We start from the raw sequence: 25097 nt of genomic DNA, 5'->3' as shown, positions 1-25097 counted from the left end.
GGGGTGGGATGCGGGGAGGATGTTACCGGAGTGAAAAGCAAACCCAGAAATAGCAAACGCAGTTACACAAGGCACCGGTTGCCATGGGATCTTCACAACCAAAAATGACGGGGCTCTGGCAAATACAAGAACGGGCCCTTTCATGTGTTTCTATGGGAAGTCAGCGCTTCGCCACAGCCTCCCGGGCTGGAGCCTTTCCCAGGGCAGGAAGGATTTGGGGACGCCTGTTTCGGCACCGGCTCTCTGCGGGCGGCAGGGAGACCCCCGGTACAGTCCTGGGCAGACCCTTGCTTGGGTCCAGGATGCTTTTTCCTGGTGCAAATGTCAGAGGGTCACTCGGCGCCGGCTCGGTGGCCAGCCTGAGTGACGGCACAGCCACGAGCAGGTTTAGTGGCACCCAACTTCTGCTTAGGCACAGGGCTGGAAAGACCCCCTTGGTTACTGCGCAGCCCCGTGCTTCCTCCTCCCTGCCCGGCCCCATCCAGCCCTCGGCCCCCGCAGAAATCCCCCGGTATGAAGCTCAGCAGATTTTCCTTCTGCAGCTGAGGACGGCCCTGCTCGGCACCTGCGGTCGCCCCCGTCCCCTTCGCCCCATCCCCTCGCGGGCTGCGCAGCCGGAGCATCACTCGCCCCGGGGACGGGATGGGTGGCCACCTCCTGGAGCTGCAGGGCCTGGGAATGCCAAACCACGGGCAGGCACGGCTGGCGGACACAGCAGCACGGCAGAGGCAGACCCCAGACCCTAAACTGCGGCTACTATTTTTAGCTGAGGGCTATTTGCAAGGGCTGTTCCCGTGCCGGAGCTGCCGTGGTGGCGGAAGCGGTTACCATCCGTCTCTGCGTACGGCACAGCCCGGCCTCGCACTCTCCCTGCCGGAATTCTCTCCCCAGAGAGATCTAATTAGTTAATTCCTTTGCTATTTATAAATCAATATGGAAATCCCTCTGCTTTATTCCCAGCGCCGTTGGTCGCCCTGGCTGGGCCCCCGCTAACTCAGTTAAAATCCTCGAGCAGATGAGGAGAGGCTCGTGAATGGCTCTAGATACATGAATAAATAATTGCATTAATTCTTCGTTACTGGGCTGGGGGAATACGGCGGGCAGCAGGAGCGGGGCACGGGGCTGGGGACTGCGCCCTCCTGCCCCGCTCCAAGCCCTGGCGCAGGGGCTGCGCTCCCCGCTCTGCCCCGCAGCCCGCCAGCGCTTTAACACCTAATAAATTAATAATCAGCACGCGGTTTAAGTAGGTCTGCAAAGCGGAAAATAACATCCGCAAAGATTTCGCGTCCCCAAGGCCTTTTAGGCAGGAGCCGCGCGCAGAGAGGCAGACAGATTTGTCTGCCTGTCCATCTGCTGGAGGGGCAGACAGACCCCGTAATCTGTCCGTCTGCCTGCACCCTGCAAATCCCCGTGGCTGCCCGACCCGCCAAAGCCCCGGGAGCCGGTGGAGAGCCCGCACTGAGCCGGAGCATCCTCTGCCCCGCTCCGGTTCCCTGCCCGACGCCTGGGGACGGAGGAGCCCGACCTGTGGCCGAGGCGGTGGCAGAGGGACGGGACCCCCGGCAAGCAGGGCTGGCGGTTGCACTGGTTTCCACTGGGAGGGTTTGGGTTGGTGTTTGGTTTACGCTGGAAACCCACCATTGTGCGTAGCAGCCGGTTTCTGCTCTCCACCCACTCTCCCGGTATAACCACACCGGCCCCGGCGTGGGGCAGCACCGGCCGCTCTGTGCCACCAACTCCCCCCGCAACACGCAGGAGAGGAAAACAGCCTCTTCCCAGGCTGAGAGCTGGAACAACCGGACACGGGTCTGTCCCGGGGGGGAACCACGCTCACCCCGCAGAGCGCCGGGGCTCCGGCACCAGCGGCAGCTGCCAGCGTGGCCGCGCCGAGCACCGCTGGGCACTCCGGATGCTGTTACCATCAGCGCAGGCAGGACAGACATCTGCAGCGGAGCCGGGCCGTGGCAGAGGAGGCACGCTCGGGAATCCACGGGGAATGCGTCTATTTATAAACACAGCCCTTACGCAGCGCCGCAGAAGAGGGTTTTCAAGAAAAGCCGGGATCAAGAGAGATGTGGCAACTGGGGATTCCACGGGGATGAAAGCCGCTAGAAAACCGCACGGGAGGTTTCCTGCATCGCCTCTGGTGGTGACGGGGGGCTGCCCTCCCCCACCGCAGCAGCTCTGCATCTTGACCTGTCTAATCATGGCAACGTTTGCCCTTTGGAGACATCGCATCTGCCTCCCATCGCTCCAGCGCTGCGCGCCCGTCGCCGTGGCAGGGGAGCAGCGGGGTGTAAAGCACTTTCTCCCCTCCAGCAGACCGTGGAAGAGACCCGGGCTTTGCACGGGGCCGGCGGACGGGGAGGGGGGCGCGAGCCGAGCAGAGCCAGTGGCACAGAGCACGGCGGCAGCACCGCAGCCACCTCGCCGGCCCCCCCGGCCCCAACCCCAGCCCGATAAACGCCCTCTCGAATAAGCAAACCCGGCCACTCATCCAGCCCACCGCTGAAGCAAACAGCTCCCCAGCCTGGGGAGCAGCCCGGTTGGCAGCACGGGGTACGCAACGTCCCCAACCCAACAGACCGCCTGTTGACACCGTCACCCCAAAGGCTGTGCCCCCAGAGACCCCTCCCAGCTCCCAGTACCCATAGTGGGGACGGTGCAGATGGGTGGTGGGTCACAGGTGGTGCTCACCTTAGCGGTTCCCCTGTGGCTTTGGTACAGGAGGACGGGAGCGTCTCGGGGCTGTTGCATGGGTGGACAGTCTCGGACAGGCGCTGCGAACACCGGTGCTCACTCGGGTTTGCTCAGCACAGCCAAAACATGCTCTTGCTGCAGCGGTGGGCAGCATCAGGGGATGGGATGGGATGGGATGGGATGGGATGGGATGGGATGGGATGGGATGGGATGGGATGGGATGGGATGGGATGGGATGGGATGGGATGGGACAAGACAGCAGTATGAACTCTTTGCATTCCTGCAGAGAAGAGCCAGGACAAAATGAACCTCAGCAGAAAGACAGAAAATCACTCCCAGAAGGTGGGAGGAAAAGTGTGGGGCTGGCACAGACGCTGCCCAACGCCAGACGGCTGCTGGGGCAGAGGGAAGGGCTCACCAGCCGCGGTTCCACCAGGTTTTGCTCCCCAGCAGGTCGGGGACAGTGGCCCGGAGCTCACACTCGGGAGCAAGTGGCAGAAGACAGAGTATGTTTACTGACTAATTGAACACGCTTGCTTGGGCCGTTTGTCTTCCCAAAGCAAACCGCCTCGCTACGCTCTGAAAAGCACGTGCTTTTGACCCGGGTACATCCTCCGCGGCTCCTTTGCAGCCCGGACGGCCGCTCGGACAACTCTCGATCTTGCAGATGGCCGAAGGCGCGGGCGGACAGACCAGCGGCAGCCCGGCAGCCGTTCAGAGGCTTTATCAACTGGCAACCAAAAGTCAATAAGGAAGATGCCGCCTGTTTTAATTAACAGAGAAATTTCGCTCTAACGGGGGTGAGATGATGTGTGCTGGGGGGGGGAGGGGGGAGAGGGAGGACAGAGACAAAACATGACCTTGTTGGCGGAGCGCACACAGCGGCACATTGTTTTCCCCTCGGAGACGCTGGCCTTGATCCTGCGTGGGCTCTGCGGCGCAGCTGGGGGCTGGGGGGGTCCCTCCTGCCCGTGGCGGCTCCGGGGCAGGTTTGGCAGGAGCGGGGCGCAGGGTGCCTGGAAGGCACCGGGGTTGCGGGGGTCAGGACATGGCACTCGGGAGCGTGGCCCACGGCAGCCGCTGGCACGGTGCGGGCCAGCCAGGGAACAGCAGTGGCTTGGAGAGGCGCAAAAGGGTCTTGATTTTGGGGAGCCTTCAGTGAAATCAGCTGTGCTGGGGTGCCAAGGGAGCCCCCCGGGGGTGAGTCCCCCACGGCCACTGCTGGCTCCACGCTGCGGCCGGCGGCCCTGGCAGCACGGGGAAGCTGCCAGCGTTAGCATCCACTTTCATTTAGTCCCATTTTCTTTTCTCCTGAGCTCTCCCTTTCCGGGAAAGCAGAGAGGAGGAAGACCCAGAGGGGAAACACCCACCGGTCTGCATGCCGGGGAGCACAGCGAGGCGGGGAGCCATGGCACAACCCGTCCCCCCACCAGCAGGGTCCTCTCGGGGGTGCTGGGGCTGTGGTGAGCAGTACCTGGGGGTGCTGGGGTGAGTGGTCCCCGGGGGGAAGCGGTGCCCCAGGGTGATGGGACCGAGGCAAGCTGCACCATGAGACTGTCCCGGGGGTGGTGAGGCCCAGACAGGGGGTACCACGGGCCACTCCCAGGGGTGATGAGGTTGGGACGAGCAGCACTCCAGGGGTGACAGGGCGAGAGGTAGCCCGAGAGAGACAGGGCTGGGATGAGCACCAAGCCAGGGGGTAAGGGGGCAGAGACGCCCCAGGGGTGACGGGGTTGAGGGCAGAGGCACCCCAGGGGTGTCCGGGCTAGGACCTCAGGGGTGATGGGGCTGGCGGCAGAGGCACTCTGGGGGTGTTGGGGTTGGGATAAGCAGCACCCCGGGGGGGACAGGACTGGGGACAGAGCTAGCCCGAGGGTGGCAGGGCTGGGATGAGCATCAGCCTGGGGGGCGAGGGGGCAGATACACCCCAGGGGTGATGCGGTTGAGGGCAGACACCCCAGGGGTGATGGGGCTGGGGGCAGATGCACCCCAAGGGTGATGGGGCTGGGGTGAGCAGTACCCCAGGGGTGATGGGGTTGAGGGCAGAGACACCCCAGGGGTGTCGGGGTTGGGACCAGCAGCACCCCGGGGGTGAGGGGGCTGTGGGGAGCAGCACCCCACTCCCCTTCCCCACCGCCTCCCCGCAGCCTGGCCTCCCCCCGCCCGGGGCTGCCCCGGCCTCCGGGGGCGCACAGCCGCCCGTACCCCCATCCCCGCCGGGGCGGTGGCTCCATCCCCCGCCCCCCGCCCCCGGGGCGGGCTCGGCGGCGGCCCGCCCCCCGCTCCCGTGCCTTATTACCGGGGCTGCGGGGGGCTCTGCCCACTCTCTCTCGGCGCCGTCCGCCCGCCCGCCGCGGCGGGGTCCGCCCGACGTGCCGCACCATGGGCAGCCAGGGCTCCAAGGCGGCCAAGGCGGAGGGCAGCGCTCCGCCGACCGGCCACGCCGCCGCCACCGAGCCCGGCAAAGCCAACGGGCAGGTAAGTACCGGGAGGGGCAGCGGGGAGCGGAGCCGTGCGCCCCGCCGGGGCGGGCGGACAAAGGCGGCGGCGGCCGCTCGGTGGGGATGGGGCGGCGGCGGCCACCCGGGGGGACCCTCCTGCCCGACGGGCACCGGAGCGATGCGGCACCGCCCGCGCCGCGCCCCGGGCTCCCTCCCGGTACCGGGCGGGAGCTCCGTCCGCCGCCGCGCCCCGGTACCGGGCGTGGAGCGCGGGCGCCGCCCGGTGGCAGCGTGACCCCCCCTTCCTCCGTGCATCCCTCCCGGTGCTTCACCCCCCCACACACCCGGTGCACCCCCTGTCCCCGGGTGGGTGCGGGGCTTTGGGGAGGGGGTGCCCCGTCCCGGCTGTGCCTAACGCGCTGCTCCGCTCCCTCTTTATCCCCCTCCCCATCTTCCCCCTCCTCCCCATCCGCAGGAGAACGGCCATTTGAGGTTCAACGGGGACATGACGCCCAAGGCGGGCGGCGAAACGGTGCCCGTGAACGGGAACGGCTCAGCTGAACCCCTCAAGGAGGAGAACAAGGGGGAGGCGGGCGGCGGGGACGCCATTGAGCCCGCTCCCCCCGCCGAAGGGGGGGATGCTAAACTCGAAGGTGCCGCGGCCCCTAAGGACACCCCCAAGAAGAAGAAGAAGTTCTCCTTCAAGAAATCCTTCAAGCTGAGTGGGATCTCGTTTAGGAAGAACAAGAAAGAAGCCGGGGACTCCTCTGGGTCTTCTCCGACGGAGGACCAAGGCAAGGCAGAGGGGACCCCCACCGTCCCGGCCGGTGGGATGGAGCCGTCGGCTCCCCCCGAGGAGGGGTCGGCAGAGGAGCAGGGGAACCCCGGGGAGAGCAGCCCCGCTGCGGAGGGGCAGCAGCAGGGAGCCGAGCCCAAGAGGGAGGATGCCGAAGCCGGTGGAAGCAAGGAGGAGGAGAAGCAGCAGCAGGCAGGAGAAAGCCACGGAGACACAGCCAAACCAGGGGAGCCCTCAAAACCAGCAGGGCCTGAGCCTACGACAACTCCGGCGGAGCAGAAGGAAGAGTAGAGCCCACTTGGCATCGTCCCAACTTAAGACTCTCACACCCGTCCTCTCCATCCCGGTAACACCACGGACTCGCTGTCCTGCCCGCACACCTCCCGTCCCACCTACAACTGACAGCGCTTTCTAAAACCCACCCCCTCCTCCAGTTCTTTCTTCCCCCTCCCCTGTTAGAAAGCTGGTTTGGATTACCACCGCCACCATCACTTGGGAGTAGTTTTACCCGAATCCTTTAAAACTGTGGAGGAAGACTATCCTGGACATAACTGGAATTTACAGTTTGCGAGACCCCCAGATCTCCCATCCCACTCTGGTCTCTCTGCTGGTCTCCAGACTGTCCCCTCTCCTCCCGGCAGCCTTCGAAGCCCAGCAAGACAGTGACTGTTCAAGGGATTTTTATTTTTTTTTTTTTCTCTCTCTGTTTACATTCCCAGTTCTGACTTCATTTAAAGTATTTTGTGCTTTTTATAGAAATCAATGGTTTAAAAGCTAATCTGGTTAGGTTGGGTTTTGGTTTTTTTTTTTTTTATAACATCTTACTATTGGCTTAAAACCATAAGGCTTGTAAGTCCGCTGTGTTTAATTCTGCTTCTAAGGGATAACTTTTAGGGTGTGGGGTGGAGGGAGGGGGCCTGCCAGCTGTATAATGTGAAGCCACGTTGTTTTCTCTGTAAATAATTTTTTAATGGCCAAAACACTTGATTTGCAAATTTTCTAACTTCCAGGAAAAAAAAAAAAAAGCGGGGAAAAAAAAAAAAAAAGAGCTGTATGGGCTTTCTTGTAACATTTGAAAGGAATAAATGGTGACCCCTTTACGGGTGAGCTCGAGTCCTTCTTGTCCTGGGTGCCAGACAAGGGCCGGGGAAGATAGCAGTTGCTTATTTAGTTCAACAGCTGCTGCATTTAATCGCTCCAGCCCTGGCTCTGCTCGCAGTTAATTGACTTGCAGCAGATGTAGAGCTACAGCCACAAAGGACTTTCTCACACCAGCCTCTTCTCCCTACCTTAGGATGGCTGCTCGCCTGCCTGCTCCCTACCTTTTCTTAGAGATCTAACCCATTTTTTCCTGGTTGGGGGTGGGGTGGGGGGAGAGAAAAAAAAAAAGCCTTTTCTTATAAGGTGGAGCCCAGGAATGCTACTGGGTGAAATTCCCATTTTAAGCTGGGTTTCTTCATTTTTTTTTAAATCTTTTTTTAATGGTGTTAGGATAGGATTGGCTCCTCTTTCCTGAAAAAGGCATGCTGGAGCACAAGAGCTATGCACTGGGAGCATGGATTTACTTCCAAAGGGAAAATGAAGGCACAATGGGTGCCTCTCTCCTTTCTCCTGTGACCGGCACGGAGGTGGTTTTTCCCCCCTGAGACTGATCCTTTCCAGCAGCTCAGGGCTTGAAGGCTGCAGCCCCCTAAGGGCTCCTCCTGCCCGCTCAGGATGCGGCGGTCGCACACAGCCCCTCCGTTTAATGGCCTGCGCCTAATTCCTGTCTAATCACCTGCCCCTGCTGGTTTGGCTGGCAAAGGAGATGGAGAAAAGCCAGGAGCGGTGTTTGCCCAACTGGCACCGCCCTGGCAAGGTAGGGCCCGGGGCAAGGACCATCGCGGCTCTTCTGTTGCCCTCGAGGTAGGTGGAAATGGCCAAAACCTCTTAGTTTTACACAGCACATCCACATCCTCCTATGGATAGCGGGAAGCTAAAGCAAGTGACCTGCTTCCAAATGCAGCAGGGTATTCATCCCTATTCATTTGGGATGGGGGGGGGGGGGGCAAAAAAATTTAAAAACTGTATTTTAAATGTAAGCACTGTGGCCTGCGGATTACTTGTAAGATCGCCGGCGGTCTGTCATGCGAGACGCAGCTGCATTGTGCCCCAGCCGAGACGCGGAGCAGCATCGCGGCAGCCATTTTAAGCAGCACTGGAGGAGAGAAGGGCTGCAGTCGCACGTTGGCAGGCGCGATCTGGCAAGGGCGACTCCAATCGTACAGTTGTTTTTGTTCAAGGAGGAGAGGATTTTGATTGCCTGCTGTGGTGAAAGGGATAACTAAGTTTCCTGGAGCATTATTACGGCAATGAAAAGTCAACTGTGCCACAAAAAGCTTTTTTTTAACTATGTAAACAGATTTGGCTTATGAACCTTTTGTGTCCATTTCAGGTGTGATCACAGCTCAGTTGCAGAATTAACCTGCTGCTAATTATATTAAAGATTTTTTTTTTTTCACTTGAATACATGATAAAACCCACTTCAGTTCGTCCAAAAGATACTCCCTCCCTGTAACATAATTATGCCTTTTCTAGATTAGCATTGCTTTCAGAGCATCAGCTGCATGAAGTACCACAACTCCAAACAAACCCAATTAGCATCAGCAACGCCGCTGGAGGAGAACCCAGCTGTAATTTAGGAAAGAGACAACCACCTCAGTGACCTGGAGTAGAAGAGCTGTGAGCAAACAAAACCCATAGTATTTCAACTTACTTTTTCTGGAGAGAAAGGTCAGGAGGAGAATTTCAAGGCTATTTGATAAAACACGGTAAGGGGGGGGCAGAATAAACATCTACAAAAGAAACTAAAGCAATCTTTCACGTGCAGCGCAGAGTATGTTCCAAATAAAATGTTTCAGTGACCATTTTGCTTCATTTGAACCGACACATCTAGCCCTCTCCTTGAAAGAGGGGCGGAAGTAATCGTGCCTCGCCACACCTTTCTTTCCAAAGCCTTACTACAGCTGTCGTGTTTCGTCCCTGGGACCTACACCACATCATGATCACGACCAAGGGACAGCGCTGTTTTCCAGCAACAGCTCCGATAAACAACCAACTGCCCCTCTAACCAAGTGTTTCCTCTCAGCAGAAAGCAGTACAAACTCACACCAACCGTAGAAATGTACCAGTTTTATTACAAAGGTTCTCAAAATTCAAAATAAAAGCATCTTTAAAAAACCACAATATATTCCCCCTTCCTCCCCCCCCCCAACACAAAGATACACTGATCTCTCTCGCTTCACATACAAACACTGAAGAGCGGGAGTGACACATCACTCGGTTTCAAAGAGACTAAAAAACTCACGGTGGAAAAGGGGGAAAAAAAGTATTTAAAAAAATAAAACATTTAAAAAATAACCTGTGTTAAGTTAGCAGCATTATTAGAGTTGAAACCATCAGCAGCGCTCCGTGGGAGGTACAGATCCTCTTATGGACAGAGGAATCCCCCTGAGAAAGGAGAGCAGTGAGTCAAAACTGCCTGCAAAACTTCTGCAAAGCATTTCACCAAAAGCTCACCTAACCATCAGCTGTACAAAACAAGATGCAAAAGAAAGGCCAGTTCTGGTCACGAAAGACTCTTGGGTGTGACATAATGCGTGGGAGTAGGAAGAGGAGTAGTTATAAAAATGTACAGAGCCCCATCTGCTGTTCCCTTATAAAGATAACAGCTCAGAGGGCTGATAAAAAGGTTCTCCGTATTTACTGGCCTTGAGAGCGAGAGAGAGGGAAGGCTCAACTTGAAAACATTTGTACTTCATTTCAGAGAAGTGTTTTTCAGCGAGCAACACACATCGACAAGAGGTTTCAGCAGGGATTGGCCTTCAGACAAGTTGGGAGTTTCTGCAGTGGTTTCGGCCAAGGACGCAGATCAGTACTGAGAAAGCACATTACGGCACATGTAGCCGAGGGCAGAACGAGCAGGAAAAGCAAAGCAGGCGGCCAAACGGGCAGTAACTCACTTCCTCCCCCAAAGAGGGGCATAGGTATAGAAAAAAAGGTATAAAAATTTCATCCCTTCTCTTAAGATGCATAATGCTGCCACACTAACTGGATCTGCAAGATCTTGGAAAACATTAACCACCACATTAGGGTGATTTTCATTTTGCATTTTCCAGATCTGCACCTGCAGGGCTCTTGGGCTGATTCACTAAAGCGCTTTTCGGATTGCTTTTAAGCTGCTTCATCTCTTTCCACAAGTTTGCTGCAGGGAGGTAGCCAACTCTATTCAAGAACTGCACTATTTGACCCTGAGAAGCGGCACCAGCTTGCAGTTACTTGCCATGGTGGAATCAAACTGAAGACCAAAGGAATAGTCTCTCACAGGCTTCATTTGGGAACTCATTCTCCCACAAAAAAAAAAAAAAAAAAAGAAAAAAAAGACAAATAAAGAAAAAAAAAAGAAATTTCATGGCCATCTTTCCACCTAACCTGAAATGCAGATACTACTTCTACTTAAATTATTCTTTTCCAAGGGTGGTTATTTCAGAGGAGAGAGTAAAGAAAGGAAGTGATTTTTTTAGACACACTAAGGAGAGGCAGTGGAAGGCAAGAGTGAAACTTCCCAGTCACCAAATCTGGGCAGTGCAGGTCTGTCTACTCCGCAGAATCCTCCCTGTCTGCTCCCAGCGGAGTGCAGCAAGGAATAATTTACAGTTCTCAAGTCATTTATATATTTATATAGAAATATATACAGAAACATATATAAAATATAAATCCTGTGGAATGGGAGGCAACCAGAGAAGCTAACCTATGACAACTACGCACTGACAGGTACTGTCCAGCTGCAGCCATCTTAGGTGGATTTCGTTTCTTCCTTCACCCTGTGGAAGCAAGCAGTGAAGAATTTGGTTTAAAGAAGCAGCTCGGGCCACGCCCAAGCTTTTAACGAGCCAGAGCCATAACCTTAAAAACGCTGCTTATATGGCCCATCTTCCTCTAAAACTCGTAACACGTTACTGAACAGAGGCACTGTATTTTTAAGCCCTTTTCACTGAGGGCTCTGCTCTCAGTGCGCTTTATCAGGCGTGCTGTTCTACACGTGCAAACTTCTTCCGTGACAAAGCCATCCAAACCACCACGTCATTCCCCCAACCCCTCAGGTTGTGCAACATCCCACTGGGGGCACAGGTAGATGCACAAGGAAGTACAAGCGCAGCCATTTAATCGCCACGCCAGGAGACAGGGCTCACCCTTTGGGCTCTGCTTTCTCCTCTTTTGCTTTTTCCTCTTCTTTCTCATCTAGGGGGAAAAAAAACAAAACAAAACAAAAGACGCACAATAGTGCAGTAGGAAAATACAGGCCAGACAAAGTTGCACAGAGATGAGAAGTCTTCCAGTCCTAGCTCTCATGCTTACCTTTCTTCTCCTCTTCCTCCTTTTCCTCTTCTGTTTTCACACGCTTAGCTTTCTTAAAGTTGGCAACATTTTTGCGCCCTCCTTCCCCTTCATCTTCAGAGTCAGAGAATTCTTCATCACAGGATATTCTCTTATCAGAATTGCGGACTGAGTGCGGAGAGGACAAGAGGTTGTTTGAGCAGATTCAGAAGTCATGAGACACCAAGCACTGACTTCTCCAAGCATGTCTACACACTGGAACGAACTAACGAGCCTATGTAAGTCAGAATTAGGCCACAATAAAACCACTTTGTCTTTCTACCTGCCGTACCTTTTAACTCATCATTCCTAACTGCTCATGCCCAAGATCACATGTACGACTTGGATTAGGTACAGCGTGATGTCTAGACTTGACAGCATAAGCAGGTTAACCAACTTCACACTGAGAAAATCTGTCTGCCAGATCTAAAGGCCATCAGCCAATCTGGATATAAACTAGCATTTCCCTGTGAAAGACAACTTCTAGGATCAAACCTGACAGTCTCCCAGAAAGTATTCTGTCATAGCACCTACATCACAGGAACTGTTTAAATTCTCACATTAAAACTTAGGTTCTCCCACTACGGAAATCATCTGGCAAAAGTGCCATTTCTCCAAGGGAAAAGAAATCTATCGGCTCTGCAGTGCCTAGCATCATTGCTTTACCTTACAAAATCAATCAGAAAGGTGAGAACCGATTCAAACTGAAGGACTCCAGAATAGAGACGTATCTAAATCATACACATCCTCCTCTCTCTTTACCAAGGTAACTCAGTTTAGAGCCCACATGCTTCTCCCCCTAACTGATCCGGCTCAGTTTTGCACCCACAGGCTCCCAACAGTGCACCTCCCAGCCGGGCGACGCAACTATGCCAGAGACAAGCACGTACTTGAAATGCGTTTCTCAGGATCTTCTTCCTCTTCATCTCCACTGTCTTCCTGAACAGCATCCTCAGGAATTGGCTGCATCTGGACGCCAGGGGCATGAGGCAGCATGCGCAGATTCTCAAAGAGACGTTGCCTAGAGCCAGCCAGGAAAAGAACACCTCCGTCAGCAAGATGCCACCCACGGCTGTGAAGCCCCCAGTAGAAGGTGTCAGTCTCGCAAAGAGGAGCAAACACTTACTTGATCTTCTCAAGATACTCATTGGTATTCTGGTTAGTCATGTTCGAGGGACTGATGTGGAGCTTAAAGTCTGGTCCGAAGTACTCAAAATAGTCATTATATGGAAGTTCTGCAAGCAAGTTAAAAAGGAATAAACACCAAATTACCACCGGCCTGGTGACAAAATACCACAGGCACATTGTACTTCTATAGAAAAGCACAACTGCATTTCCCTAGGCATAGGAGCTGAAGCTCTCCTAGCCCAAATTGAGACCAAAGCAGACAACTTAGCGACAGGGCAGTCAAAGCTTACTTGGCAGTTAAAACACTATCAGTGCACACAAAAGTTTTCAGTAGAAGGTCATCTCATTTCAGTAAGACGGCAAGGCTGCTGGGTACCTTTTGCTGGACGGGAGAGCTACAGGACTAGAATGCAAACAAGAACAGCTACTGCAAATCAGGACATCCAAAAGCTTTTCTACAGTAATAATCAAGAGCTAATGAAACATCTCAGGGCTGCTACCTCTCCCACAGCACCATCATTTCCCTGAGCTTTGTTACTAGAGTGTCATTGTCCCTTAGTCTTGCTTCAAAGGCTCCAGGGGAGAATTACCATTGGGAATTTCAGTGTCCAAAGCCACAGCAGTCTCGTAGGTCCAGCATCTAGCCACGTTGCGGATTGTATAGCCACCTCCTCCCAGCATCAGCATAGGCAAATTAAAACTTTTTACAAACTCCACACACTTGGCATGACCTGCAGCAAAAGCAGTGGGGGAAAAGGTCATAGCTTCATGGCATAAGAACAAACTTTTCACTGAAAGGTAATTATATCAGGTATGCCAGCTGAACACAGGCACTGTACGGTACTCTCACCTTTGATGGTCAGATTAAAACAACCCAGCCTGTCCCCTGACAGAGAATCTGACCCACACTGCAAGACAACTGCGCTAGGCTGGAACGTCTCCATCACTTTAGAGATCACCTAAACAAGAAACCCGTTGTTACACACTCTCCACAGGACAGTGTCACAGCAACACAGTAATGTCCATGTCAGCAAGTGCCATGAAGACATCCCTAGTGTTCCCACAGCTGCTGACTCCCCTACATTGGTAACAGTGAGGCTCTAACAAAGAGCAGCTTACTGACGACAGGCTGCAATTGTTAAGGAGGAGCAGAGCCCCTGAAGAACCTTATCACAGAAGACCGAATCAATCTCCCCAAAGAATGGCTCCATGAACCACCCAATGACAAAGCATGATCCACAAAGAACCACTCAGCAAAGACGTCTTCACTTACTGGTTTGAATATTGCTTCATAGGACTCATCATCAATTCCGTCCCGGAGGGGATAGTTGACAGCATAGTACTTGCCTTTGCCTGCACCAATATCCTATTAGAGTGAAAGACAGGAGATACCACAAGTCACCAGAAAACCAACTACAATGTGCAAATTGTGTCCCAAATTAGGAAGAGAAGTCTGGGGTTCCATCAGTGTAACCCGAACGTAAGCCTAGGCTCTCACGGACAAACACTGTCCTGGCAGAAGGCAGCAAGAGTCAGTTGACTCCAACAGCAGCTTATTTGGAAGAAGTGGGTGCATTTGGCCCTCAGTGCTCAGAGAAGAAAAACCTCTTACTGTCACCACTTTCACGTTGCTGTGAGCACACAGGCAAAAGCCACTCTCTTACACAGCAATAAACCTGGCAGCCAGGATTCTAGTTCCAAACCGGTACACTCTGCAGAGATGCACAGCCCAAAATACCAGTTTGGGCTGACCGTGCAGTCTAGTAACTGGAGGAATCTATTTTTACTTTAAAATATATATTTTTTTACATTTCCATTATCTCTCTCATACCCAAGTGTTTTATAAAAAATAATTATTTCATTTATGCTGCAGAGTGGCTGCACCAGGAAAGAATGCCAACACCGCACAAAAGTTCACATCACCAGCACCAAACTCTGGGAATTTAGATCAGAAAAATGTAACTCTACTCAAAAGCATATAAAAAATGTAAAGAACCTTTTCCCCCTGTGAACAGCATTCTGGCAATGTCAGAAGTCACAAAGTGAACCACACCTGTATCTAAGTTGAAAGAGTGCCACAGTTAACAGCATGATTCATTAACATGTAGAACTGACTCATAGGAGGAAATGCCAACAAGATAAACCAAAGCACAGAGAAGTACTCCTTCATCAACTTTCACCCAAAACCTCCTGTGACCAAGCTTCGTTTGCAAGTACTTACAGATGACAAACACACCATCCTCAGAGTCACTTTTCTGAGCATAATCCCCCCAGAAGGCTGCTAAGAGACTGATATCAAAGCCTAATTACTGTACAGGCCACGATGGCAGGAACAAAGCACCCACTCCAAGAGCTGAGCCAGCTGCCTCACATATCCACCTTTGCCCTCAGAAAAAGGATGCCACCTTGAGAGCAGGAAAACCCAGGAGAGCAGTGACTTTAGTTAAATTAGTATGACAGCAAACAGACGGAAGAGACCAAATTTTAGCGTAATTTTCGTCAAAGCCTTCATTCTCACCCGTAGGTCCCCCGTTCCTGGGAAGTACTCTCCATACTTGTGAAAGGACACGGTCATGACACGGTCTGTGGTATAAAAGGCTTCCTCTACACCATCTCCGTGGTGAATATCAATGTCAATATACAGCACCCTCTGGTGATACCTAGGATCAGACAGAAACGGTACATTTCTTCAGAGCAGAAACTACCTTCAGCAGCAGAGCAAATAGGAGGAGAGACAGAACCTGGTGCTACTCCCCAGGCTGCACAGCGACCAGCCAGCTCCCTCTCCGGAGTCTACAAGCAAAAGAACTGCGGAGAACGGACATGTGCCTTGGTCAGCAGTGGAACAGAGCCACAGAGGAAAATAAAGTGGCTTTTGCTGCTGCAACTGATCTTTGAAGGCAGACTCAACTTCGTTTATTCAGACTCAGCCAATAGATTGCATTTTTATGGCCAAGCCTCCCACTGAGGTTTGCCTTGAACCAAAAGCTGTCACATATTACAGCTGTGCCCCCTGTTCCTGGGTGGGCGGCAGAGAGAAGGGCCTAAGAGCAATCACACAATGCTCTGAGCCTTCTGCCTCCTGCACAGTGCCACCGCTAGACATACCCCGTTGGGAGAGAGGGTACCGCATCCCAAAAGACAGCTGATTAAGCCCTCCCAGGCAAACACAGCTAAAATAAAAAGGAACAAAAAGAGCAGACTGGGAAGAAAGCGCTAAGGACTCAGAGGAAATGCAGCAGAACAGACAAAAAAAAGGGGTAAATAGCATTGCCCGTACTTCAGGAGCTCCAAGATAGCTAAGACGATATCGTTGACATAACAGAAGCCAGAAGCCTCCGACTTTTTAGCGTGGTGAAGGCCTCCTGCCCAATTCACAGCAATATCTGTCTGTTGCTTGTTCAGCTTCACAGCACTGGCTGTTGGGAGAATTACAGAATGTTAGCGTGAGAGCAAAGGCCCCATGACAGAGACCGAGGGGCAAAGCACAGGTCCCTTACGATCACATCATTGCTTACATGTGCATTTGGGTAGTCTACAAAGCAAAAGCCCAAGGGCTTAACAGCGGACGTCTCAACAAACTAACAAAAGGCAAGAGAAGAGACACACAGCCTCTGTTTTGCCTGCACACACTTTTCACTGCTTCCCACTTTTGCCTCAGAGCACGAAATCTGCACAAACAAGTCCACAGCATTCAAGCTGGGGTCACAGCTGAAGACAGCTTAGATTTCTCAGTGCCCTGAACAGAAGATTTTAATGAAAGGTTTTATCGAGCATATATTAGGTGAGTCACTGAATATGCATTGAGGCAAAGGAAGTTCTCTTCCCCCAGCCCCTTCATAAACTTTCTGCAAATTTTGCAAGTCTCCCAGGATCAAAACAAATGATATGTTCTGTGGAATCTACAGCCTTGGGACCAGAGAGCAAAAATGCTGCAGTCAGTACTTGTACGTACTGCTGAACTGTGTTACAGGAAATAAAGACTTCTAGATGTCATTGTGGGAGTAGCACCCACAAAGCTTTAACGCCTATGCACAGTAACACAGTTCCGCAATACTGAGTATTTCTGAAAAAAAGTATCTGAAAACAGTGAAAGCATTTTAAATGTTCCGGCTTACAGAGCATTTTAAGTGTTCTGGCTTTCAGGTTCAGGTTCTATTTTGCCTCCTGTCCAGAGACAGTGGCTTTTTGTTAACAACAACAAATAAAGCCACCCTTTTCTTTCATTTCCAGGTTATGCCCACCCAGAGCAAGGTTTTTACAACTTTTTCGTCTGTAAATCTCACGTTGATTTTTTTTTTTTTTATTAAACCCCTGTTGCTGCTGTGGTTTTGTTCTAAGTCTTTGCTGGCAATGTTATCGTACCCCTTACAGAGTCCTTCACGTATTCAGTGAAGTAACTTGGACTAGCGAAGAGACACTTAACAAATGTAGAGGGATCTGTCAATATGCAAGGGTTGAACTCTCGCATGGGAAGAAATCTGCAGCTATTTATTAACGAAATCAGAAAGAGGTTGACAGGGCTTCCCCACCACCACCTACAACAATTTATTTCTTAGACAGAACTACATTACATACATCTGCTTAAGAGAAAAATCAAAGAACGTACAACTTGTGAGCTTACCAACTGAGCCTCCAGCAGAGAGCTGACAAAACTCAAACAACCCATCAAACACAGGGCAGTCTTCCCCAACGTTAACTTGAAAAAAATACAAAAGAGTTAGTAAGACAAAAGCACAAAACTTATGCCACCATTCTGATTTTAAAAGCTAACCAGATAAGCAATCCAACGTTTTAAACAACAAAACACCACACACAAATAGTAAAACATTAACATAATCAACCTGAGGATTGCCTGATGAGGCAAAAACATTGCTGCTGTAGGGAAGATGCTCCTGACTTGTAAGAAAACGGGAAAGCAGGTCCCAGGAGCTCTGGAGAGAACGGCACGCCATCTACCGGGGTGCGCTACGAGGGATCCAGAAACCAGTCAATCACGTTGGAAAATGAGTGGGTGGAGAGGAGATGCTATCAATAAGAGCTTTGTAATACCGATACTCATTCGCAGCAGCAACTCAAGCCGCGCTTGTTGAGACGGCACATTTACAGTGTTCTGCCCTGATCCAGCAGCACATGTGGGTCACCACGGGCACACACAGGCTGTGCAAAACGGGGGCCAGCAACCCTTGCCACCCCACACGGGCCACGCTGCAGCCCTGCTGCTGGCGCACCGTGCCTTCTGGGGGGAACAGAGCTGTTCCTGATTACAGAGCTGACACTGCGCTCCGTTACACAACCCCACAGCAAGTGGGAAAGGTTTTCTGCTCCTGTTTCCTGCTGCACTGCTGATGAGATGTTGAGAAAGCAAACAGTGCCAGCGCTGCAGGAGAAAGTGGGGAGATGGTAGACAGTGGTGTGTACCGGACAAGAAGTTTACAGCCACGTCTATTCTGTTACACTTTGTACATTCCTTTTACTTCACACTGGACAGTCAGTTTTTTAAGTTCTCAGCAGTACTGCAGTTTTGGCCTGGACAAATTTCTACTGTAAACAGTTTCATGATTACAATTAAAAGTAACACCAGACTTGTAGTGAATCTAGACTTTGCAAGATTTGCTTTTACAAACAAAAGAAATAATCTGTATTTTTGTAACAACATCTGTAGAATGTTTACTTCTGTGCTTAATGAGAAAGGCACAAACAACACAGTTCTTTGCAGCACTGGAAACTCGTCAGTGCACAGCCTCCACAAAGACTGTGTGATAAGGGAGCCTGAATGGTCCCAGTTCGGGACAGGGATCTCTGAAAAGGACAATACCCATCAGGAGGCCCAGAAGGAAGCGATTGTTCCCACTTTCCAATTGTTTCAGCAGGGCATGGCAACTGGCAGTGTTTGAACAATTAATGCCAAGAGGTGGTTGGAAGCCTTCCCCATTAAGTGAGGAGAATTTAAGTCATCAATTTCTACATGCTTCCCATTGTAACCTAAAGGGCAAGAAGTTTAATTTGTTGTAGAGTAGTCTTCCCAAGTCCTCAGGCAGGCAACACGGCATCAGCAGAATGAAATTAGAGACTGTTCATTACCTTCACTGCCCCTCGGAACTTTGTGGGCAACACTAACAGTATTTGAAAGCATCCCTGTGCTATACCTGGCAAAGGTAAGAGCTGCTGGGTAAACAGAAGCCAGTTGGGCTTTTTCCCCACCAGGAGATTCAAAGCAGCCAGGGCTACTAATGAGGGATGTTAATAACAGGGGTCAATCACTTGACTGTAGGCATAAAGCTCTGGTGGAAGATAAGAGGCAGGGATGCTCCCTCTCCCTTGCAATGGGTGGGTGAGGAGCTCTGTATCTGGGAGAGCGCAACCCAGAGAGAGCCAAGCATAAAGGCGGAACCATCCTTACGGAAATCATAGCAGCTATCCTCCCCTCAAAGGGAAAGCTGAAGCACCAAGCAGGCTGCAGAGACCTGCCACTGTATTTGGGAGCAGTGACCTCATCTCCTATATCCCTAATCTCTGTTTCAAGCCCCCTGTGCTAGTTCTCCAGCTACACAGAGGCTACTGTTTTGCAGGTCTCGCTGAAGAAAAGCTCTGTCCTCCACACGTTTAAGACTAATTTTCATATTTTGCCTCCTTCAGGTAAAAATAGTTCTGTGGAAGTACAGTACAGAAAATGTTGACTACCAGAGAGAGCAGAGTGGGCGTTTATGAGCCATATCTGCTTCAGGGGTAAACAGTTCAGTTTGTGTAAATATGTACTTTGGTATATGTCATTTGGTATATTAGGGCATATCATTTACTGTAGGAAGTCTTTCAATGTATATTACTCATGAACCATATTACCCATTCCTCTTACACGCTTTTTGCCTTAACATCTGTCCCCTTCAGCTCATACCAGGTTTCCAAGTGCCTCTGCTTCAGACTTGAGACCCCCATTTCTTCTAAACTGGAGATTACACTTACTCTACATAAATGAACCCCATGGGCTAACAACTTTTTTCCACTCTTGAGGACTGCAGTGAGCAAGACCAAAATACTGTCTAAATGAACCTTAAGCCTTCCCCTCTGTGTGTCTACACTGGCTAGAAAATTAGCTCGCTGCAGTCGTTGCCAAAGAACATCAGCTCAGAGTCGCAGAGACAAAAAAAAGGTTTCTGTAACATTAAAGTCACCATTGAAGAGCCCTTCCATGGACTGGAGAGGTTAGAACAAGAGATTAACTCACAAAATAAACCATTCTAACACAAAGTGGACAGGTATCATTGTGCATCTCATCCCTCCCCCACTTCCAAACTGCTGTTGCCCTGAAAATCCTTCAGAATTAATGCAGATTTTGGACACAATTGATGAGTTGGGAATTTTTTTTTTTGTTGCTTTGTTTTAAATTACAGAACCCTTTCCCAGCTCAATACCTCTGGTTAAAGATAAGCAATTACACAAAATACATCCAGTAAATGGAGTAGTTCAGTCATCTCAGAGCCAGGAAGGCAATTTAGAAGAGTTTCCATCAAAAGACAAGACCAAAAAAAAAAAAAGACAGCCAGGTCAAAGGGTTTTCCTCAGTTCTTATGGCGTATTAGCTTGAGAGAGAGACCCATTTTTTAAATGCTCTATTTACCAGAAAAGTTAAAAACAAAGTCAGGAGGAAGACAATTTCCCATGGTTCTTCCTCCTCTCTTTATCACAAACCTCTAAAGATGGCCTAGGATTCCCAGAACCACAAATTTTAACATTGGCAGGAACTACAGCACTACACGCATAGCTTACATCTTTGCATCTGCTTGCTGTACTCAGACATGTTATCTGGGCGAATAGATCTCAGAAATTTTATGTAGTCATCGCTGTGGTACTTGGTCATTTCTTCTGCATTTGCCTTGTGAGGGCGCTGCAAAGAGGAAAAAAAGAGCAAGGCTTGTTTTGAAACACATCTCTCTCCTTGTTTTGGAACACATCTCTCTCCCTAATTCCCATTTCCAATCTAAGATTTATTCCCAGGAACAGCAAAAAACTCAAAAGAGCAGCATTAAACAAGAGGAACTTATTTTCGAACGCAAGAATGCCACTACTGGAGACTGACATGTATTATGTATCTAGACAAAGAAAATATTTAAGTTACAGGGAGAAATGCAATTTTCCAGTCTCCAAAGCTTATCTGAAGCAAAGAACATCTCACTACAAGCAATCAGAAGAAAGCAGAAATACATCAGCAAAACTGTTTATTTTTTTCCTTTCCTCTGGCTCATCAACAGAGAACTTATGAGTCTGAAGCATCAAAATTAAAACCTAGCACATAAACTAAGATCTTTCACATATATTTCTCTTCATGTCCAGCCCTACACTTACGTAGATCTCCATCTTCCTGTAGAGGCCATAGTTCAGCAGGAGGTTGTGGGTCATCCGGATCCTGTGGGGTTTCATAGGATGTCCTTGGCCATAATAGTAGTTTCCAACATCCCCTGGGAGCAGAAAGGATTTTGTTACAGCAGGGAAAACTATAAATTTCTTCAAACAGAATCAGAGCCGAGCTGCAAGAGCCATCAGGTCATCTCTCATTTTATCTGTCCTTCAGCAGTACAGGGGATAGGGGTTCCCATCTTGTTTGCACAGGTATCCCCATAGATTCATAAAAGTTTATCCTAGACTCAAATAAGACAGGACATTTGGAAATTAGGGTACGGTCAGACAAGGATTTTTTTAATGCCAGTTCTGGGGAAAGCAATCCAGGCAGAGTCTGAGCAACTAACATCACATTGCACAAGTCAAGAGGAGGGAGCTCCAGCTTCTTTGGGCACCACGTCTGCCTGTCCTCACTCAGCAAAAAACAGCTCTCCAGCGTCCTCTACGATACTTCCCATTTACAGAGCTCACAGGTTTCACCCAGCAATGCAACCGTGCTCTGAGCACAAACCCGCACACCAAGAGGCATGCAAGTTTAATCCCAGCTCAGACAATGACTCATCAGACGGCGCACGTAGCCTCTTTGCCTCAGTTTCTTACTATTTACCTAAGAGAAACCAGATACAAAGCAGCTAATTCTGTCAATAAGCAAACAGCAGCACAGCTATAGTTTTACAGCTCAGATCATTGTTACCCTTTTTTATTGCTTGAAATCCTTCAGGAGAACCCCGGTCCCTACCAACCGCACACCCACGCAGATGCACCTGACGAGCTGCTCTATGGGCACCAGCATTAATGAAGTTACCTTTCTGCAAATATATCCCACGGGTCATCTCCCCACGCAGATTCCTTCCTACCTAGCAAAAGCTGAGCTTGTGCCGCACTCTCCCACAGTAGGCTCCACTAACTGTTTTTTCCCCCCCCTCCTCTCCCAGGGTACTTATTTTCATGAAACCTACAGAAATTTAACTTTCAGATTTCTGTCTCCTGCTTGATTTGGCTGCACAGACCCAAAAGTTGCCAAGAGCAGGAAACGTGCAGACAGCCACACACAGCAGCAACATCACACAAGCCTCATTTTCTTGGGAAACCAGACGAAGTCGTTCATGTAGTTGTACAACTCCCGATCGGTTTAGGAAGCAGCAGACCCAATCCGGTCTGGCTGGTGACTCAGTTGGGAGCATTAATATTTCATCACCAATCTTAACATTCAGGAGAAACTGCTGCTTCCTTGCCACACGCAGCTGTAGTTTTTCCTCCTGTGGACATGGACCTATTTTCAGTCAAAGTAGATGCAAACGGTGCAAATCCCACACCCAAACAATTCTGCTGATGGAGTTTACCTGGCGCTACGGTGAAATGGGGTGTTCTTTGTACAAAGGTATTTTACTGGGGCAACTATCCCTACAGTAAAATCAAGTTAAATCAAGCTTTGGGGAACTCAATAAGAGATGTTCAAGACCATACCTAAAAAAATACAAGCACAAAACTACATGAGGCTTTGAAAAAAATCATCATCATCTTCACTTCAGGCTCTCAGGGAAGCGCCCTGGGCAAACCCCGACTTCCAGAGCCCGTTCATGTTCACACTGCTAAACACATCCCACCACGAGTCCTACAGAGCAGCAGACGAGCCTCAGTGCAGATTAAGAGCGTGTGAACTTAACAGATACTTCTTCCTGTCTGCGAGGGTTAAGCAAGTCTCTACACAGGGAGCTAATAAAGGAGAAGTTACTGTTCAAGTTCAAACCCTCGCACATACCCTCAACGCTCCTCAGGATTTCCACGAAGGACCCTTACAGTACCCAATTACCTTTTCCCCATCCACTCCATCCCACCTAGACCCTTCCCTGCTGCCCAGGTTCCTTCCTCCAGCACAGGATGCCCTCCCGCCATCTAAAATGTGTGGCTCAAGGAAGAGACCCTCACGCCATCCGAAACAGCGCCCAGGTCCTCCCTTTGGGAAATTACCGCACCAGATTGCGCTGCTCTAACCTTCCTGCATGGAAAATAAAAGACCCTAACAGACTGGCCTCCCACAACTGCAGATTATGCCTTCCCCGACAATAAAAGCACACTTTCACCCTAGGACATGCTGTGGATGTTTGCCAGCCGCTCGTAAAAGAGCAGGGGAAACAAGGCACTGAAACCTCACCACAGAGTAAATTAGTGAGGGCAGCTACAGACAAGAGTGTATAACACTAACTTCATGTAGTTACTGTGCAATAAAGACTACAAGGATAGCATCTCTGTTTAGCATTTTCAAACAAAATGACTGGTTATTTCACATTTAAGACATCACTATGTGCCTTTAAAGATTATAGCTTGTTGAAAAACTGACAAGCTTCTTTGTGAACATGTTATATTCCGAGGACAGGGATAAGTTTGCACGTAGAGACCATTTTTTTTTCCCACCATCCAGGTCGCGTGCGCATGTGTGGCGTTCTGGCACTCCCTTCAAGCACTCTTAAAGTTTAAACCAGGCATTTTAGGGCCCAGAGCTCCAGCATCCACATTTTGATATGATGGGTGTTGCATAGAGATCAGTTGTGTCGTGAAATTGGGCTTGGTTTTGCTGCGCCCAGAGCTCTAATCCAGACTCCTCCTCGCCCTGCCCTCCCAAAGACACCGGCTGAGTCAGAGACCCTGCGGAACTGTCATTACAGGTTACAAACCTAACACTTAGATTTACTTTTCTAGAGAAATAAAAGCCCTCGCTATGTGCCTGATACATATAGCGGAGTCCAATTTACTGCTTGAACACTGAGCACATCCACTTAACAGGAAAAAGTAGCAAGAAAAAGTTTTTATTTGATTTCACAGACTAAAAAACACAATGATATAGAGAATTGCACAATACCTTTCACAGAGGGTGATCACAGACTCTATTAAAAATGAGCTCGCCCATCAGCGAGGCACCGAGTTGCCCCTAAAAGGGGGGGGGGGGGGGGGAGGCGGTTGTGAACGTGCAGAGGTGATGTGAGTGTGATTTCTCCCACAGACTACAAGGTAGAAGCTGGGAAGCTGCACAAGATACCCAGCTTGGGATTTGGCCAGCTCTAACACCCCGTTACTTCCCTACCCCAACAGGATGGTTACATAGCCCCAAAGCAGTGCTTCCCCAGCCTCATAAAAGGAAAAAAAAAAAAAAAAAAAAAGCCAGTCTACAATCCAGCCAAGTTCAGAGCCAGAACTAAACAATGCTCCTAAGACACAGGAACTCCCTACAAACAACCACAGAGTTGGTCTGGCTCCCAGCGCCTTCAGGTTTGTCCCTTGCTTGACAGCAACACCGCTGACCCCAACGGGAGCTTCATGAGTGCTTCTTCCTCTTAACGCGGCTCAAGGAGCCTTCGTTCCCCCACAACCCGTCCTATCCCCCAGCATCTCCCCGAGTGCTCCCCATCCACAGCCCAGAGACCTTCCTCAGCACCTCAGCGCAGCTCCCAAAGCCTCTCTCAGCCTCAATGCCCCTCGCCCCATCCCAGACCCCTCCCCACCTCCGAAGTCCCCAGATCTCCACACCTCCCCATCCTATCCTGCCCCATCTCTCCCCAACACTGCTCCCCTACCTTTCTCCCTCTTCCCTTCCCCCCACAATGCTCCCCCACATCCCCACCCCCCCCCAATCTTTCCTATGCCCTCCAGTGTTCCCCTTTCCCCCAATCCCACTGCAGTCCCTACATAATCCTGCCCCCACATCCCTATTGCTCCCCGCCCCCCCCCCGCAGCCCCCAGCCCTCTCCTGTCCCTCAGTGCCCAAATATCCACTCCTCCATCCCCCAGTGCAGCCCCCAGTGACCTCCATTACCCCTCCCACTCCCCCAGACCCACATTTCCCAGTGACCCCCACTACCCTCAGCCCCCCCCAGAGCAGCCCCCACCCCCCATGTCCTCCAATGACCCCATTACCCCACCCCTCACCCCCCCATCCCCAGTGACCCCCATCACCCACCCACTGCAGCCCCCATCACCCCCCCATCACCTCCCATTGCCCTCCACAACCCCCGCCCCCTCCCCCACCACAGCACCGCCTCCCCTCCCCCCACCCCCAGCGACCCCCTCTTCCTCCCCCGCCCTGGCGATCCCCGTGGCCGCCCCCCTCGGTGCCCCACAACCCCCTCACCGTCGTAATAGTAGCAGACTTTCCGCTTGGTCCCCTGTGTCAGCGCCATTTTCCTCCCTCCCCACAGCGACAAGACCCTACCGCCCCGCCGCGC

At 51.1% G+C, this 25097-nt stretch overlaps 2 protein-coding genes across 2 annotated transcripts; one reads left to right on the top strand and one right to left on the bottom strand.

The window, feature by feature from the left end:
* Nucleotides 1-5033: 5033 nt before the first annotated feature.
* Nucleotides 5034-7250, top strand: MARCKSL1 (MARCKS like 1). Its single transcript, XM_082494045.1, has 2 exons — nt 5034-5178; nt 5617-7250. The coding sequence occupies exons 1-2, from the start codon at nt 5083-5085 to the stop codon at nt 6226-6228; spliced, it is 708 nt and encodes a 235-aa protein (XP_082350171.1). The 5' UTR covers nt 5034-5082; the 3' UTR covers nt 6229-7250.
* A 1952-nt stretch (nt 7251-9202) lies between these two features.
* Nucleotides 9203-25081, bottom strand: HDAC1 (histone deacetylase 1). The gene is made up of 14 exons (XM_082494293.1): nt 25004-25081; nt 20824-20936; nt 20248-20365; nt 17105-17179; nt 15761-15899; nt 14999-15140; nt 13754-13846; nt 13331-13439; nt 13071-13211; nt 12479-12587; nt 12243-12373; nt 11335-11481; nt 11169-11217; nt 9203-10799 (listed from the first exon to the last, which is right to left on the bottom strand). The coding sequence occupies exons 1-14, from the start codon at nt 25050-25052 to the stop codon at nt 10772-10774; spliced, it is 1443 nt and encodes a 480-aa protein (XP_082350419.1). The 5' UTR covers nt 25053-25081; the 3' UTR covers nt 9203-10771.
* Between the last annotated feature and the right edge of the window lie 16 nt (nt 25082-25097).

The sequence above is a fragment of the Vanellus vanellus genome (genome assembly GCF_965231255.1).
Source record: "Vanellus vanellus genome assembly, chromosome: 22".
Taxonomy (NCBI): Eukaryota; Metazoa; Chordata; class Aves; order Charadriiformes; family Charadriidae; genus Vanellus; species Vanellus vanellus.
Note: the sequence above shows the minus strand (reverse complement) of the source record. Positions and strands in the feature narration are given on the sequence as shown.

Bases quoted from the DNA above. Each gene is read 5' to 3' on its own strand.
- MARCKSL1 (XM_082494045.1), top strand. From the start codon at position 5,083: ATGGGCAGCCAGGGCTCCAAGGCGGCCAAGGCGGAGGGCAGCGCTCCG. The intron at 5,179-5,616 runs GTAAGTACCGGG...CCCCATCCGCAG, and splicing joins CCGGCAAAGCCAACGGGCAG to GAGAACGGCCATTTGAGGTT.
- HDAC1 (XM_082494293.1), bottom strand. From the start codon at position 25,052: ATGGCGCTGACACAGGGGACCAAGCGGAAAGTCTGCTACTATTACGAC. The intron at 13,847-14,998 runs GTGAGAATGAAG...TCACTCTAATAG, and splicing joins CAGGAACGGGGGACCTACGG to GATATTGGTGCAGGCAAAGG. The intron at 10,800-11,168 runs GTGAGCCCTGTC...TTGCTTCCACAG, and splicing joins GAGAAAGCAGAGCCCAAAGG to GGTGAAGGAAGAAACGAAAT.